At 42.2% G+C, this 19,233-nt stretch overlaps 1 protein-coding gene across 1 annotated transcript in view; it reads left to right on the top strand.

The window, feature by feature from the left end:
* The window catches only part of TMEM132D (transmembrane protein 132D), a 481,452-nt gene that overhangs the window by 415,174 nt on the left and 47,045 nt on the right, over positions 1–19,233 (top strand). The window contains exon 5 of the mRNA XM_042441697.1: positions 3,227–3,370. Within this exon, the coding sequence (XP_042297631.1) occupies positions 3,227–3,370 (144 nt within the window). The remainder of the gene's footprint in view (positions 1–3,226; positions 3,371–19,233) is intronic.

The raw sequence follows: 19,233 nt of genomic DNA, 5'->3' as shown, positions 1-19,233 counted from the left end.
CCATGGCAAGGTAATATGGAATCCCTGGATTTGCGTCTTAGGAAGGGCATTTAGATTTTATCTAGAGAACTCATCTAGTGCCTCAACAAACTACATGGATGAAGCCGATTTTCTTCATCCATTTCAGGACTGGGTATGGGGTGGAGACTGTCATGGTCGCTTTAACTAATGACTTTTGTCTAGCCATCGACAGAGGGAGCGTGACCCTGTTGGTGTTGCTAGACCTCTCAGCGGCATTCGATACAGTAGACCACGACATCCTCCCAGAACGCCTGAGAGAGTTAGGAATTGGAGGCACTGCAGTGGTTCCGCTCCTTCCTCTCGGACAGGTTCCAGAGGGTGATGCTCGGGGACAGTCACTCTTCAAAACAGAGCTTAATTGTGGTGTCTCTCAAGGCGCCATCCTGTGCCCGATGCTATTCAACATCTATATGAAGCCACTGGGAGAAATCATCCGTGGATATGAGGCTGGGTGTTATCAGTATGCCGATGACATCCAAATATATTTCTCCATGTCCCGGTCATCAGCGACAATGACAGATGGCATCTCTCCCCTCAACCAGTGTCTTCAGGCCGTAATGGATTGGATGAGGGAAAACAAGCTTAAGCTGAATCCAGATAAAACGGAGGTACTTACGGTAGGGGCCCCCAAACCAGGTATTGGGCTGCAACCTCCAGTCCTAGAGGGGCTCATGCTATTCTTGAAGGACTGTGTTCGCAGTCTGGGAGTGCTTCTCGACCAGTCGCTTCAGATGAGGAATCAGGTGAATGTGATGGTCAAGAGTGCCTGTTATCAGCTTTGGCTGATACGCCAGCTGCGCCCTTTCCTGGAACAGGGTGACCTCGAAACTGTAGTAATGCAATGTGCTCTACATGGGGCTACCCTTGTGCCTAGTCCGGAAACTCCTGTTGGTACAGACTATGGCAGCCAGGTTGGTCACAGGAACAGCAAGGAGTGACCATATAACACCAATACTGAAGTCACTCCACTGGCTGCCTATCAGTTTCCGGCCACAATACAAGGTGTTGGTTATCACCTTTAAAGCCCTACATGGCTTGGGCCCAACTTATCTAAGGGATCACCTCCTTCCATACAATCCGCCCCGTACCCTAAGGTCCTCTGGGAGGAATTTACTACAACCCTTAAAGACCAGGCTGACGGCGATCTCCCAAAGGACATTTTCTGCAATCGCTCCCAATTTATGGAATGGCCTGTTGGACGAGATCCGTCAAATTACCAATCTAGAGAGCTTTTAAAAAGCCATTAAGAGAGATCTCTTCCGGCAGGCCTTCCCGGAATAAACTACTCAGCCACGGACAAGACTTCTCATCTAGTGACTCTGCCCATGATGATTTTTTGTTGTTGTTTGTTTGTTTGGATTAGTTGGTTTTTAATCTTATACTGTTTAATCTTGTTTTAAGGGGGGGTTACTGTGTATATATAGTTGTATTTTAACTTGCTGTACGCCGCTTTGATTGCTTGGCAAAAAAACGGGATAGAAATAAAAAATTATTTTATTTATTTATTTACACAAAAGTGTTCACAAATGTAATTTGCATTCACTTTGCTCAGCAGGAAGGAGACGAAGAAGGTTTGGAATTTTGCTTTTCCCAGTAAACTCAGGGAAAAGCAAATTGCTACAGACCCTCTCTAGCTTGTATGTTCTTCCCCATTAATAACTTTGGATACATACTGCTATTGCTTGGCCACATGTGACCTGGTTTTTATCTGTGAAATGTTGGAAGTTATATTATCTCCATAATCACAAATGAGAATACCAAAACTGGAAAATAGTTGAAATATATCTGTTGGCTCAAGATCTCCCTGCATTACGCTACCATTTGGACTGGACATTTCTCTCTGTCTCTCTCTCTCTGGTACCTAAATCAGCCAACCTCTTCCAGTTTTTTTCAGCAGTAAGTCTCATTGAATTTAGTGGTTCTTATTTCAAAGAAGCATGTTCAGGATTAGAATGTAGTGCTCACTAAGAGACATGAAGTTGCCTTAGCAATTCATTCCTTTCCAAAGGCTATGCATTGTTATCCTTTTTTTAAATGCTTTTGAACTAGAATAAAGGAGATCTCTTCCTTTAAGATGTTCAAAGACCCTTCCCCTCGATAACGTATTAGATTAGAGAGACTGGTGCTTGCTCACCAAGACGAAGAGGCAGTAGAAAAAACTCGACTTCAATTTTTCTTCATTTTCAATCTCTCACTTACCTTCTCTTCCACAAGTAAAATCAGGTCAAACCTCAAAGCCCTACATGGTGAGCTATTTAAATGAGAAATTACCACTTGCAGGACTGGAAGTCTTCATTCAGAGGAACCAAATGAAATCACGATCTACTTGTTCTACACCTAGACCCTGAATTTTTTTTAAAAGAAAAAACCCTCTAAATGCCTTAAAATTTAGAATAAGAATGAGACAATATGCACAAAGCCAGGCTCAGACCCTTTTTACTCAGGGTGCAAATCAATCATAACTTCAGAGGAGGCAAGGAAATTGCTTTTGATTTGCAATAGGGTGCAACACAGGGAGGATAATTTGGCCTTAATGGAGGCTTCACAGGATACTAGTATAGTATGAATTAAGCAGAGCTGAAAATATCCGTACAGTTCAGCCATTTGTTATGAACGGCTTAAACACGGAACTAGCTGTGCTGATCTAGTGTGTGTGTGTGTATTATTTTTTAAAATCAAAATGTAATGGTAGGTCATTAGGAGCATCTAAAACAAGGCTGGTCAAATTGTAGCTGGAGGACTGTATGTGATTCCCTCTAACCCCTTTTTGCTGTCCTTAAACTCCCAAAGACATCCCCCAATGCCCTTGAACCCTTCAATTTTTTAAAAATACTTCGGGTGAGAAAAATCATCCAAACTAGCCTGAAGATGCCCCCAAATGTGCCAATGTAGCCTTGACCTCTTTCACACTACGCAGTTATAGCATTTTGCCCCCATTTCGAACGACGTAGCTCTATCCGATAGAATCCGGGGGTTTGTAGTTTCCTGAGGCATTTTAGAATTCATGGCCAGAGAGCAATAGTGACTTAGCAAACTTACAGCTCCCAAGTTTCTGTAGGATGTGTGTGTATGATAGCTCTGACCACGGCTTCAATTAATATAAACTATTATTTAGTGCAAATGTTGGCATCAAATCCTGTGTCATGTATGGCTATGTTGCATTCTTTTCTACAGCCAGACCAAAATTGTATGTCTTTTCGTTTAGGAAGCAGAGATCTTGAACACGGCTATTCTCACTGGGAAAACGGTAGCTGTCCCTGTCAAGGTGGTCTCAGTGGAAGACGATGGAACTGTCACCGATCTTCTAGAATCAGTAGAGTGCAGGTCCTCTGATGAAGATGTCATTAAGGTAGGGATTTATATTACAGAACCCTGCAAATAAGTCTACACAGATTTTTCCTACTTTCCTACACCCTGATCAGCAACTGAACAGAGCTCTATTGTTTGGTGTAGCTGCTGGCTATTAAGGACCATGTTTGCATGGGTCAAAGAACATATTCCCCCCCCCCCTTTCAATCTTCATGGTGATATAGGGCCCAATCCCTGATTCTGGTGCAAACTATCCTGATGATAAAAGTAATATATTCTATAACAAGGATATTAACAATGTTTGTTGGATGTTCAATTTACATTAAAACAAAGGTATATCATGCAAACTTTGGCCTGGTACAGATGGGCAAAAAGCACCATCCTGTGGGCAGGGTGAGGGGTGAGTGTCCCCACACTCAGAGCACTCCCCATGCTGCCCAGGCGCCATCTTGGAGCACAGCCATTCAGATGGCATGCACAATGATGACGTCCCTTTGGCACATCGCCCAAACGGAGCTGCGCCAAATGGGCGTGATCAAGCTGCCCAGCAGCAGCTATGGCGCCTCTTTGCAGGCACAAAAAGGAGCTATAAAAATCGGCTCCTTTTTGTGATCTGCCAAGGCTGGATCGGTGCCGCAGCATGTGTTTGCTGCAGCACAGATCCGGGGCAGAAAGGGGCGGGGTCTCACCACCCCTTCCTGCCTGTTTGTACAGGGCCTTTGTCTTACATAAAGAACCTAAAATGCACATTTCGAGGATGCCACTACAGTGTACCTTAAAAATGCTAATCAATTTTTGTAATTATACAAGTCTCGAGAGGACAAAGCCCGTGCCAAAGGCTTGATAGTCCTGGAGAAGTACTCCAGAGTATCTCTCGGCAGAAGGTCTGTGAACTCAGTCTCAAATGATCACCAGCCAGATGCGTTTCGACCTACGGTCTTCTTCAGTGGTTGGAGCATCAATAAGTATCCACTATTATAACAAACAATATGTGGAATAAATGCCATCCAAAGAATACACCAACGTTTATCCTATCATTACCTAACTTCTTTCTTTTTTTTCCTGTGTGTACCCAGTTAGGTACAATACCCTTTTTTGTTGTTGACAGTGGCAAATTATCCTGATGACATATGGCTAGCTCAGCACCAAATCCAAGTTATAATCCACCCTCACAATGGATTTTTTTTAAATCACATTTTGCTTTAGATCATCCCAGAAAATCCAGAGCCTTCTGGTCAGTGCTGGGTGACTGTTCGTATGCATGTCCCGCTGTGCCACCCGCTGCTGCCACTGCCACAAAATGGGTTAGGGAGCCTTTACGATTGCGGCAATAGTGACACAATTGTGGCTATGTGAGTGTTACCAAATACAGAGCAGTTGAGAATCTGCAACGCTAGGCTATGACTCTGTAGTTGCAATGCAAGATGCTAGCCTTATTTCCATCCCTTCCTTTCTCTCAATGTGAGTACAGTATAAGGTAAAACTGTACGATGTATAATTCAACAGTTTAAAATTAAATAACCAATCAAATTAAAAACACTAAATTAATTAGAACTTTTCTACTGCAAGCAGTTAACAGCTGAAGGCCTCTCTAAATGAAAAGGTCATTGCCTGCTAACAGAAAAAGAGCAGAGTTTACAGATGAGGAAATGAGGGTAAGACATGCGGGCAAAGGAAGAGACAAAGGAAGGGCAAGCAACATTCTTTCTGCATAGTCACCCTTTGGATTTTCTCTTTCCTGGGTGGATGTTCATTGATTGATTGATTGATTTGTTGAAATTTATAACTTGCCGTAATAATAACCTAACTGCCAATTTGTAGAGAATGGCAGGACCAACCCCAGCAGAGAAGAAACTACCTGAGATGGTAGAGAGCGGCACTCATTTCTCCTGCGCTCCCCAGCTATTTCCCTCTCTTGGGAGACTTAATATATATATCTTCTACCACTGTGTTACAGCACACATGCACACACTTGCACACACATTAAATTGGCCTAAAATGAGTTATAAAAGGTGTGCTGACCTCCTCCTCGCACCTTTGGCTGGTTTCCAGCCCCACTGTTTGCATACTAATCCTTCCGCACATAAAATGAACTTGAACAGCTTTTGGGGGGGGGGGGGAGATCCAGTGCACTGTATCAAAATTGTTCCAGGGTTTCCATTTAGCTTAACAGTTACGAATCCAGCCGTCATGCTGGCAATATCTGATTAAGCACGCCTCACTCTGTGTCTTAATCCAGGTGCCTTTATAAATCTGCCACTGATTTGGAAAATGAATTTACTTAATGTAGCTTTAAAGAAAGGGAGGAAAGGATGGAGGCACTCAGCGGCTAGGACACATGCCATTGCTAATGAAGTTGCCTTTCCTTTCCTGGAGCTGGAAAACTGAGAGAGTAGGGAAAAGAAGGATCCGTTGTTTGTTTGCTTGCTTCTTCCGTATATATACTGTTTTTCCTCCATTGCACTCAGACAAGCAGGCAAGGCTGTCCTCTCCACTTTATTCTCACAACAACCCTGTGAGTTAGGTCAGGCTAAAAGACAATTTGGCTGGGTCAGGGTCACACAGTTATATGCATAGCTCAGTGGGAACTTATATTTTTATGTTGATTAACATTTTGTATACAGTGCGCCCTTTTCTTACATGGGGGATCCGTTCCGGACCCTCCCCCCGCGTAAAGAAAAAAACGTGTACGCTGGAGACTCATGAGAAATAATGGGGCTTGTGCCTGTGGCACAAGCCATAAGTGTGCACCCCATTACTTCTTCCGGGTGCGCCAAGGCGTCTTCATCCCAGGCTTCCAGCGTATAATGTGGGCGCACTGTACTTTCAATTTGTATTGTTTTAAATATGTTGTAAGCCACTTTGAATCTCATTATTGGGTAAACAGCAGGATATAAATAAATTAAATAATGATGGATGGAACGCTGTTGGGGACTTATGTCTCTGTAAATGGGCTTATGTCCATTAAGGGGCTGCTATTACGTGAAGTCGAAGGCTTTCACGGCTGGCATCCACAGTTTTTTGTGGGTTTTTCGGGCTATGTGGCCATGTTCTAAATTGGACCTAGGAATGGGATGCTGGTGAAACGTCAGGAATAAACTCTTCTAGAATATAGACCAACTGGGGAGTGCCAGTGTGCATTGGGATGCTCTTGCCAGTGTCCCATTACAGATCTTCTCAATTCTCTAACAGGGTTTCTTATCACCTCTGCTACATAACTAAGGCACGTTACAGACGCGCCAAAGGGGCGTGCTAGGGTTAGGAAGGGGCATGTTAGGGTTGAGAAGGGGTGTCACTTCCTGACGCCCCTCAACCCTAGTACAGACTGAGTCTGTACAAAATGGCAGCGCCCGTCCACAAGGGGGCTGCCATTTTGATGTCACGGACGCATAGTGTCCAGACGTCGCACAGCAGAAGTGACGCCGTGAGTGCGCAACTAGCGCCTCGTGGCACCACTTCTGGGCCCCAGAAAGAAGCGCCATTTCGGCGCTTCTTTCTGGCTGTGCCCGGGAACCGCACAGTTTGGCCACTGCGGTTCCCAGACGCAGCAACCAGTGGTGGCGGCAGACCGCCCAAAACGGGCGGTCTGTAACTCACCTAAGTATATGTAAAACCATACAACATTCCTGCCTATAGGTTTAAGATGGCACCCTGCTGTTTTAACTGTACTGTTTTTAAATTGCTTTTTATCATTTTAAATTGTGTTTTAAATAGCTTTTAAATGTTGTTGATAGTTCGGTTCCATTTTAGTGTCAAACTCTTGCATGTTTAACTCCCTTATAATTATTTTAATTTAATTTGCAAGCTGGCTTGATTCCTGGATTTGGGGAAAAGATGGGGTATACATAAAATTAATCTTCATCACAATCATCATCCTTACATGGAGTTCCTATAATACATCTTATTTACTTGGTTCGTCCTAAGCTAGCCACCTTGTTCCTTAATTGAAGACTCTGCTGTGCCATAATATGTGCATCCCTCAAAATAAAACCACCCCTTCCTCCATTAGGACAGCTAGGATATTAGACAGAGGGCTTGGCTAGAATCCTTCCCCCTGAAAAGCTAATTTTCTGTTTGGGGGCTTTATGCATGTGTCTGTAAGGACTTTATCACACAATGAAAATTGGAAGGTTATCTGAATGCCAATCCAAGGTCATCCATGGGGTTTCCTGTTATTTCTTTTTTTTTTTTTTTTTTTTTTAGAAATTTATTAATTACAAAACACATAATAACATGAAACATAAAATGCCAGTTTAAAATCTTCAACTAACATCATACTATGTTCTCAATATTCCAACACAATTATTTAACAAATCTTCTATAATCACTTCCTTAGACTATAATCCAAAAAACGGTTAATTGTTACTTCCGCCCCTACTAACTCTTTTCCTTATACTATATATAATCCGTTAATACCTATGTATTAAATCCCTTAAAATACCTTAGCTTATCTCCTATATCACCTACAAATTCCTTTCACCCCTTATCCTTCCCTTTCCCTAATTGTTTTCCTTCAATCTTATATTTCTACAAAAATTTTATTATATATTGTTGTATAACCTATTATATATATCCCATTAAGCCTTTTTCTTTTTGTATATACTTCTTCCATGGTCTCCAAATATCATTGTATTTTCCAATGGTATTCTTGTCTTTACCCACCAAAGCAGTTAATTTTTCCATCTCACACACCTCCATCACTTTCCATCTCCATTCTTCCATCGTCGGTATATCTTCTTTTTTCCAACAGCGAGCCAAGACCATTCTTGCCGCCACAATCAGGTATGAGAGCAATTTATCAATATTTTGTTCTAAATTTAAACCGTCCGACATATTCAAAAGATACAGTTTCGGTTCAAATGTCCCTTTCCAGTCTATTACTTTTGTAATCTCTTTATGGATGTTTTTCCAATATTTCTCTACCTTTTTACAACGCCACCAACAATGCATGTAAGTCCCCACCTCTGTTTGACATTTCCAACACTTGTTACTATTTTGCTTGTACATTTTAGATAGTTTATATGGTGTTAGGTGCCATCTATATAACATTTTGTAAATGTTTTCTCTTATCAAAACACATGGGGAGTAGTTGATTTTTTTCTGCCATAATTTTTCCCATGTTTCCAACATTATAGGTTCGTTTAGATCTCTTGCCCATTTTATCATGTATTCCTTCACTATTTCTTTTTCCAATTCATAACTTCTGATTAGGTTATATAATTTCGTAATTTGCTTTCTTGGGTCTTTCAATATCTTCTCCAAACTTTCTTCCATTAGTGCAATTCCTTTTCCTTTCACATCTACTAGGTATCTTTCTTTTATCTGCCTATACGTGAACCAGTTACATGACATCCCTTCCCTATTCAGTTCATCCTGGGATTTTAATACTTTCTTCCCACCCTTTTTTATTAACAAATCTTCATATGTCACCCAGTAATTTGTTTTCAATACTTCTCTCTTATAAATTGCTTCGTTTGGTGAGGTCCACAATGGGATATGTGGACACCAATTTTTCTTAAATCTATTCCAAATCCTGAACAGGTTTTTCCTTATCAAATGCTCTTTAAATTTTTTATCCAATTTAATTTTGTCATAGAATAAGTACCCATGGATGCCAAATTTTAAATCATATTTTTCCAAGTTTATAATTCGTTTCTTATCCAATTTTATCCAGTCTATTACCCAGTCTAAAACACAAGCCTGGTAATACCACTTGAGATTTGGTAAAGCTAATCCCCCTTTGTCTCCTGAATCTTGTAAAACATTATTTTTTATTCTAGCCCTTTTGTTGTTCCATATGAATTGACCAATGTCCTTCTCCCTGTTATTTCAAAAGAAAATATCAAACGATGTCATAGGCAACGGAAAGGGTATCTGAACACAATCATGAGTCATCCCAAAAATAGCTGCGTTCAGAAAACTATAGAATTTGTGAATCCTTTTCCATTCCAAATTTGCAGTCAATTCAAGTTTGCGTTGGAATGAAATGCTACTCCAGTTCGGCCATGGGATTGCTCCTGTTGCAAACTATGGCCCTATACAGACAGGCCAAAATAAAGCTGCTTCAGGCCACTTTGGAGGTATGGTGTTTCAATGAAGCATGAGTCCTAAGAGTCTGGAAGCTGCACCAAAGCTGCACTCCAGTCCTTAGGACTGGAGCATGGCTTTGGTGCGGCTTCTGGACTCTTAGGATGCATGTATCATTTAAACAGCATACTTGCAAAGTGACTCAAAGCAGCTTTATTTTGACCTGTCTTTATCAGGCCGTATCCTTTGTTTCAATTTTCCTTCCAGCGATTTTCCTTCCTACTCCCTGGGTACTGAGAGGAATTAGCCATTTATGAGAGGCATTAGAGAAGAGGTGGGAGTAAAAATCTGAAGCCAAAGTATGCCTGCTGCCTCCTCCTTATTTCCATCTACTTGTTACTCGGGGGTGGGGGTGTCCTTGGTCCGGAACTGTAAAATCTAGATGTGATCCTATCCTCCCTGCACACGTGCAAAAAAGCTAATTTGCAAGGAAGAAGCCGATGGGTACGTACTGATCTGATGAATTCATTCGCATTGGCACTGCTTTCTGTTTTGGATGGATGCTGTGTTCTGCATTGCGTGTGATGAGCTAATATGTAATTATGTGCATTTCCGCATTGGCCCCACTTTCTCCTTCTTTCGGGATGGTGATACATCCTTCCCGTGTGAAAAATTCCTACGAGATCATTCCACTACATGATTCCACTGAAATGCAGGAGACAGTGATAGCTTTGTTGTGTCAGTGAGAAGCAGGGCAAGATCAGGAGGAGATTCTTCAGGATGGTGGATGGTACCATGCAGCAGTTGTCTTTTTTTGATGACAACCAGGCCTTCATGGCTGCTCCAGCCCCATTCTTTAGGGAAGACCTAAGCCCTGTGGAGACACTTACCTAATTCCATATTGGACTACTTTGACTCAGAAAGGACGGTTGCCACTGGTTGTGCTCTGCTAGCCAATATATAATGATGCAGGGATCCACCAGGATCTCATAGGACTCCTCTCTAGCTCCTGGAGGATGCTGCTGTTGTGATGTGCTGGCTGTTGGAACATAGCTGGTGATGAGCCTCCTTGCTTTGCTGACCCCTGCCCTCCTGCTGGGCATTAAATTGATGCTTTAAAGGGATTCACTTCTACAGATCATTTAAGAACTTCCATACACATATTTTTTACTGAAGATTCTCTTTGTTTTAGCCTGTACTAAAACAAACTGAAAGCATCTGTCGGGAATGCTCTGATTGTGAGTTCCTGCATGGCAAGGGGTTGGACTAAATGGCCCTTGGAGTCTCTTCCAACTCTATGCTTCTATACTGGTTTTAATAATGTGTAATATTCATTGCTGTCTTTTGGATTCCAAACATAAAAGCCAGTATTGGCTTCACTGCTCACCCATACTCCTAATGGGCTGGTCTTGCTCTTTATTGCAGTCATACTGGCAATAACTTAAACTAACAGGCATGCACTGCCTCTGGATATGTTCTAAAATGGGCCTAGGAGTGGGACCGCTGCTTGGGAACATAGACAGGACACAGCGGGCTTCTTGGCTAAAAGGCATTCCTTCCAGGTGGGCCTGAGCTTATCACCGGTTTGGTTCCGAGACTGACCTCTGTAAATATATATATGGGATTTGCGACTTGCTGATGCTATTCTGAGAATTTTGTCTCGGTGTGCAGAGAGGCAGGGAGCAGTGAAAGCAAAGAGGAAGGGAAAGAATAGTATTTCACATCTCATTAGTAGCCCAACTGAAATGTTTACAGCCAAATCCCAAGCAGGTAATGGTCATTTGCTTGGCTCTGGAAATGGAGGGAAGCTGTTCTAATGACCTGTTTGCAATGCTGTCAACCGGTCATCGTCTCCTGATGTCTTAAATAATTGGGGGTTTCTGGTGGTGATGGCTGCTAATGTTGTTTTTAAGCTCTTTAAGGAGCTCGATGGCTTGTTGGCGAGAGCCAATTAGCAATTCCGGGGAAAGAAAGGTCAGTTTTGATCTCAGTTTGCACTGCGGCGCACCGATAAACTGTGGCCTTCTTTCTCATGGTAAAGCAATAAGGGTAGGGGGACCAATCCATCCATGGGGCCACAGAAGAATCCAAGCCATTCCAGTCCTCAAGAAAGTGAGGCTAATGACAGTTTTAGGGAAATGGCACCCAAGGGAGAGGCGTTCAGCTCTTTTCACGGTACTGAATTTCCAATCACATTCCCCGCTTCTCTGAGATAGGCTATTTTCCTTGTTTAAAGACTTTGCTGCAACCTATGCAGTGGCAGCTGGTGACTTTGATGTTAGTGGGATGGGGAATCCACTCTGACTTTTAGCCCGAACTTGACAGGAGCTGTCCAGTGTGCTCAACCTATTCTAGTTTTGCTTTGATTTTGAGTTCCTGTATGGCAGGTGGGGTTGAACTGCATGGTTCTTGTGGTCTCTTTCAACTCTATGATTCTAGTTATTGGTTAGCCATGGGCATCATGGATCCACAACACCTGATCAGATTGAAGGAGGTTAAAAGGAGTAGTTTTTTCTAAGAATGTAAGGAGATAGAAAAGCTGATTTTGGATTTCTACTATGTCTGCTGACATGACCACCTGAGGAACCAAGCTCAGGTGAAGTTTCTAGAAGCCCTACTTACCACATAGTCTTCACCCAATGTCTATTTTCTGAATGTCTTCACATTCTTTTCTCCTTGCTGGGACTTGTGAAGGACTGTCTGCCACCTTCTCTTCAAATGGGGCATTATTTATAGCACCTAGTGGTGCTGACTGCATGCCGTCCTGCTGGTGAAGCCATAAGATTCCTGATGCTGCTTTATTAATGTGCTGTAAAATGCCAAAGTTTGTCAGATGAAGGACTGTGACATGAACCTAAATTTAGCCTTGCTCTTCTAAACAATTTGGGTACGGTATAGCCACTCCAGAGGTTTTGTTTGATATCCTCGGGACTCTTGGAGTGTCTAGTTAGCAGCCGAATGCCTTGATCATATGAAGAAAAAGCTTGTTAGCAGCCAAGTCATCAGTTATGCAGCTCCTTAGATTGCATAACTCTAATAATAGTGCCCACAAATGTAACCCCTTGCTACTAAGGCACTTTACAAACAGGGATTTGTTGGCCTGTTTTCTGCTGCTCTCTAGTGCTACCACTCCCTGTGGCTAGCTGCGATCCCCAACCTTTAGTTTTCCAGATGTTTTCCCCTTCAGCTCCCCAAATTCTTGACTGTTGGACAAGCTGGCAGGGGCTTCTGGGAGCTGAAATCCAAAACAGCTGGAGAACCAAAGTTTGGGAACCACTGCCTAAGTGGTGTCCAGCTTTTCAGTCAGCTGAGATCAGGGAACTACTACCCAAATATATGGTTCTATATATGGTTCTGTATATGAATCTTTTCACATTACCCTAATATATGGTTTTATTTGCCATGGCTGAATCCTGGGGAATCCTTGAGTTTGTAGTTTGGTGATGCACTGAAGCTCTCTGGCTGAGAATTCTAAATGTTTAAGTTTAGGCCTATAATACCTTGCCTCCAGTTGATCCACACAACTCTCATTTTCAGTGAGGGATCATAGGCTGCCATGCCGAAATGTAAGCAAAGGTCAGAATTCTGTAAGGGACATCTATATGTGTATGTTTCCCTTAGATGTGCAGCTGTCTCTTTCCAGGCACTGCAAGGGCATTGGTATTTCCTTTCTCCCTTCACAGTACTCAAAGATATACCAACAACAACAACTTTATGAAAAGCCTCTGAAGTAGCCGTGCACAGCCATTCCAAGTTCAATGGTGAGCAGGCAGACTTGGAGAAATACTGGGGGTGATCCCATGGTCAGGAATACTAAAAGAGAAGGGAGTTCAGGATGGATGAGAGTTTCTCAAAAAGGAAATACTGAAGGCACAATTTAAAACAGTTCCAATGAGGAAGATAAATGGGAGATGTCTCAAGAAACAGGTTGGATGCCTAAAGCACCTTCAGCTGAGCTAAGTTTTGAAAGGGACCTGTATAAGAAATAGAAAAATGGGGAAATCGCCAAAGAGAAATTCAGACAAATAGCTAGCATGTGTAGGAGTAAAATCAGAAAAGCTAAAGCGCAGAATGAGCTCAGGGTTCTGTCCTGGGCCAGTGTTATTCAACATCTTTATCAATAACTTGGATGGAAGAATTGGAGGCATATCAAATTTGCACATCCTTCCATCCCCACCCCCATTACTGAAGCATCATTTTTGCTTGCAATCCTATTCATAATGCTGTCACAAGAACAAAAGAAGCTGTTCTGTCTCTTTAATAAAACTTTAACCTTACTAAAACCTGTCCAAAGCTCCTTTATCATTGCCAGTGACAACGAATATGTGTGAAAACAGTCATTCTACTTTGTCAAAGAAGTCCTTTTCCACAAAATTTCCCCGTTCTCTTGACACTATTAATTAATGTCTCCCTTGGAGAAGGGCCTGGACCTTGCTGCCCAAGTCTTAAGAGACTAAATTGAGATTTTATGTAATATCCAAATTTGGGAGGAAGATGCTCATATCCTCAGTTGACAATGCCTTCATTGAAAGAGTTTTACAAATCTAACTTTTTATCTCACCCCACCCCCAGCGGTCAGCTAAACAGCATTCACAAATTAATCAGCACAGAATTATTATTATTATTATTCCTGGTATAGGTGGAGGAATAATTGTAGAAAGATCAGGAAGATACACACAAAAACATTCACTAATGGATATATTTGAATAGACATGCACACTGATGCAGCGTGTGTGATGTGTACCTTCAAGTTGCTTCCAACTTATGGTGACCCTAAGGCGAATCTATCATGGGGTTTTCATGGCAAGTTTTATTCAGAGGAGGTTTACCATTGCTTTCCCCTGAGGCTTAGAGCATGTGACGTGCCCGAGCTCACCAGTGGTTTTCATGGCCAAGTGGGAATCGAACCCTGGTCTCCAGAGCCATAGTCCAACATTCAAACCACTGTATCACACTGGTTCTCTGCACTCTATTGCTCTACACTGATGCAGTGGTACTATTTATTTGACAAACAACTGGTTATTAAAGCCAACATGAAGCAAACGTGAATCAAATCAAAGTTTGCACTTGGAATAAATTTGGCTGTTCACATGATTCTGACTTAAGAATTCAGCATGAGATGTGGACTCACTAGATTTCCAGTAACATGAGACACAATAGTCAAAGTATCCATAATATTTTTATGCAGGCTATGAGGATGAAATTGCATGAATGACGAAGACCAAGATAACAGAAGTAGAACAGGAATGGCTAACTGAGATCTACTTGTTCTTTAATTCTAAGATGTGGATGGGGCCCAAGTTTAACATGCACACTGACAGCAGGCTGCACCATGCTCGGTTCGGATGGAAACACTCAAAATCACAACTGGAAGTTACTCCCAGTCAGGTTTGTCTGGGAATTTGGGAACATATCAGGGAAGTTTTAAGCAAATCTGCTACTCCTGGAGGCCTCCTGGAATGGTGACGGATCTTTCTGAAGCTTTTTTGAACCAGAAAAAAGCTGGGGAGTGGAGAACTTGGGGCTGTGAAAAGCGTTGCATGCTGAGTGATGCTTCCCTGAATCTAAACACTACACTCCTGTTGTTGCAGCATAGAACTGAATTGGGTTTTTTAGCTGCTGCATCACATTGTAATACATAATATAAGGGAGTGTTCATTTTTGACTGAGGGTTTCTATTTAGTAAAGGCCTGCCAGAAGAGATCCAATTTGACAGATTTTTTAAAGCTGTCTAAGCTGGTGGTTTAATGGATCTCCTCTGGCAGGTCCTTCCACAGTCTGGGAGCGGTTGCAGAAAATGTCCTTTAAAGGTGATAACCAACACCTCATATTGCACCCGGAAGCCAATAGGCAACCAGTAATGACCAAACTGAGGCTATTGTACTTCAGACACATCATGAGAAAGGAGGAGTCATTGGAAAGGACAATAATGCTAGGAAAGGTGGAGGGAAGTAGGAAGAGAGGAAGGTCACATTCTAGATGGATGGACTCTATTAAGGAGTATGGGGTTGCAAAAATTAAGCAGAACAGTGGAAGACAGGGGGTCTTGGAGATGTCTCATCCATAGGGTCGCCATGAGTTGAGATCGACTCAAAGGCAGTTAACAATAACAAAAAATGCAGGACCTTACATTTCACCCTGCTGAAATTTATTTTGTTACTTTTGGCCCAGCTTTCTAATCTGTTAAGGTCATTTTGAATTTTGATCCTGTCTTCTGGGGACCCTATCCTCTTGCAGTCCCCACCCCCCGAAATACAGAAAGATATAACCATGTCCAGATCATAACATTAAAAGTAATGCATACTCTTTAAAACTGAATGATAACAATGTAGTTATCATCAGAGGAATAATCAATAATATTTCCATGGAAATGAAAAAGAGTCCAGGTTGTATCCTAAAAGATCGATAGTGATCATGGCACACATATATTCTGGGCTTCGTATTTCCAGGGAGGTGGGATGGTTTGGAAGCTTTGAGTATCCCTGTCGTGTCCAACCACTCTCCTACTGGGACAAAAGCAAAAGTGGATGAATCCTCCTCAGTGGGATAGTACTACTCGCTTTTGCGTCTGAAGATAAATGATTTGCAGAGGCAGAGCTTGGAAAAGTTACTGGCCAGCTGGCTGGGAAATTCTGGAAGATGGAGTCCAAAAAACAAAGTAACCTTTTCCAAGCTCTGGAGAGACAATGACCAAACATGCTTCCCTTGCCAAGATCACAGACATTTGGTGCAGGTACAGGGAAAGAAGCTCCTTCAGTTGCTTCTCTTCTAGTCAATACATAGGACTAGTTCCCATCAACTCACTTGCCCATGATTTTCTTTTAGAAAGTAGAGGAATTCTCCTAGAGGAGATCTCCTAGAAGCTGAAAGTCGAAATGTGCTTCTTTTTGGCCTTGCTGTCCCAGGGCAGTTGTCCTCAGCAAAAACTTGGATCTGGAGAAACAGAATTTGCATGACCACACCGTAATTTGTGGCCTCAAGAGAAGCATTTGCCATCTCAGAGAGTCGGAGAGACACAACAAAGGTCCAACGGGTAGGCAGTCATCCCAAGGCCACGTCCTGCTGATTGTTTTCCCAAGTTTTGTAAAACAACAACAACAAGAATTGCAAAACTGACTTGGTACACAACCCTTCAAACGTATGCCTCAACCATGCCATCTACAGCTCTCTAAAAAACAATTCTGTTTTCATTTAGCACCATTGCCAGCAGCTGGTTGTCTTTGTAGCGCTGGCGAAAACAATATGTTTTTAACTGGGATTGGAATGCCCAGGAAATTTCTTTGTGCTCTTTTCAAATTTACCTGCTTGGTGCCACAGAGGTCCTGCCTAACAACAACAACAACAGGCCATATCAATTTCTTCTCTATCTCTGAACTAAGCATCATTGCCAGCTTTCCTGAAGTTGTGCTAGCATTGATATTGCCTTCTTTGATGCAAAGTTCTTTGTTCTTGAAGGTGTTTTTTTTCTTCATCATCTTCCCACACGTTTTCTTTAGTCTTGCTACCCACACATCCTTTTGGTTCAAACACATTCTTTTTTTTTATCTCCTTGAAATTTGTGCTGCAATGAATAGTCAATCATGCTGTTGTTGATTTATATCAACTAAGGTTGGCTTCCACAACAACTTCCAACCATGAAAATCTATCACAAAATCAGGAATAAGTGGTTTTCAGGATGACAGGGTCTTCTGGTCCTTGACAATTCATGACATAGGCCAGGTTCCAAAATCTTTTCTACCTTTATGGATTGTCCTGTAGAAATATTCTGGGGTGAGTCAAGAACCCAGAGTCAGGAATCATAGAATCATAGAGCTGGAAGAGATCCTAAGGGCCATCCAGTCCAACCCTCCTGTCATGCAGGAACTCACTATCAAAACATCCCTGACAGATGGCAATCTAGCCTCTGTTTAAAGACCTCCAAAGAAGGAGATTCCACCACTCTCCGAGGAAGGAGTGTGTTCCACTGTCAAAGATCCCTTACTCTCAGGAAGTTCCTCCTAATGTTGAGGTGGAATCTCTTTTCCTGCAGCTTGCATCCATTGCTCTGTGTCCTATTCTCTGCAACAGCAGAAAACAAGCTTGCTCCCTCCTCAGTATGCCATCCCTTCAAATATTTAAACAAGCCTGCTTCTTTGTTTCCAGACCCTTCGCCCTTTTAGTCACCCTCCTTTCGACACACACCAGTTTCTCAACTTCCTTTCTGAATTGTGGTGCCCAGAACTGGTCACAGTATTCTAGGTGAGGCCTGACCAAAGCAGAACACAGTGACACTATTACTGCCCTTGATCTAGACACTATATATCTATTGTTGCAGCCTAAAATCTCATTCGCCTTTTTAGCTGCTGCATCACATTGTTGACTCATGTTCAGTTTGTGGTCTACTTGGACTCCTAGATCCCTTTCACACATAGTCTCATTCTGTTAGGTGTCCCCTATCCTATATCTATGGATTTCAAGTTTTTGCCCTAAGTGTCCTTAAATTTCTCTGTGTTGAAATTCATTTTGTTAGATTTGGCCCAGCTTTCTAATTTATTGAGGTCCTTTTGAATTTTGATCCTGTCCTCTGGGTTTTTAGCTATTCTTCCTAATTTGGTGTCATCTGCAAATCTGATAAGCATGTCCCCTATTCTTTCTTCTAAGTCATTGGTAAAGATATTGAATAGCACTGGGCCCAGGACAGAACCCTGTGGGACCCCACGGATCACTTCGTTCCAGGATGAAAAGGAGCCATTGCTTAGCACCCTTTGGGTTCGGCCGGTCAACCAATTACAATTCCATTCAACAGTTGCATTGTCTCACCCACATTTTACTAGAGTTATAGTGCTTTCTAGGAGCTGGAACCATGGATCAAACTAGACATCACTGAGGAAGAAACTATATGACAGAAACAAAGGATAAACCAAAAGCTGAGACTGAAGAGCATGTCAGCTATCAAGGATGAAGAACAAGTCAAACTCAGAAGAGAAACTGAGGCAGAAAGACTGAGGAGAAAGCCAAGAATCAGAATCCACTTAAGTCACTAATAGCTTCCCAGCAATTGATAACTGGCATTGGGACTTGTAACTCCTGTGGGCAGTGGAAGCCTAGTGATTTGATGCCCGTGTCCTCACAATTCACCGAACAAGTAGATGGTGTTTCCTTCTACCACAGAAGGGAATTTATTTGAACACTGCTTCAATGTTATTTTGCAATTAGTCTAGAAGAAGTGCAAATAAACTGCTCCCGCATCTGTAGATGCTGAATGCAGTTTGTGACCATCCTTGAATAATTAATGTTTGCATGATTCTGTGCCATTTGCATAACAAATTTGACGGATGGCACTGTTTACCCTGGGATATGGTCCTTTTCTGAATTTCATTTGGAGACACATCCTATCTCCTTATAGCAAATTCATTCTCACAAGTGCACCAGCTGCTCTACAAACAAAAGGGCGATGTCAACAGGCTCGCGGGCAAAGACCTGAAAGACAAATACGCTTGTGGAGGGTAGATCTTACTTAACACAGTGTAGGAAAAAGACCCAGAACTGCCCAGTGAGGGCACAATATAAAGACTGGGCACAGAACTCTGACTGACTACTGGAAATGCGGAAATAGAAAATCAAGATTGAAGGACTGGGATGGAACATTCTGGATGAAGGCAAGGCTAATAGGCCAGAAACTCTGAACAGTGTTGTCGATAAGTGCATATATACAATTAGCTCCAAAATAATAGGACAATCCAACTGGTAAGAGTCATGCAATAGGGATATGATATATTATATTATGATAGAATTGGTTCAGCCTAAGATTATGATAGAACTGAATTGTTACCAGTGAAGGAATGCTAGACCTAAGTCCCAGATTTGTCTGCTCAGTGGAACAGTATATGCAACTGA

Source organism: Sceloporus undulatus, chromosome 10 (assembly GCF_019175285.1).
Source record: "Sceloporus undulatus isolate JIND9_A2432 ecotype Alabama chromosome 10, SceUnd_v1.1, whole genome shotgun sequence".
NCBI classification, from domain to species: domain Eukaryota; kingdom Metazoa; phylum Chordata; class Lepidosauria; order Squamata; family Phrynosomatidae; genus Sceloporus; species Sceloporus undulatus.
The sequence above is the reverse complement of the archived record's forward strand: the minus strand, read 5'-3'. Positions and strand labels throughout refer to the sequence as shown.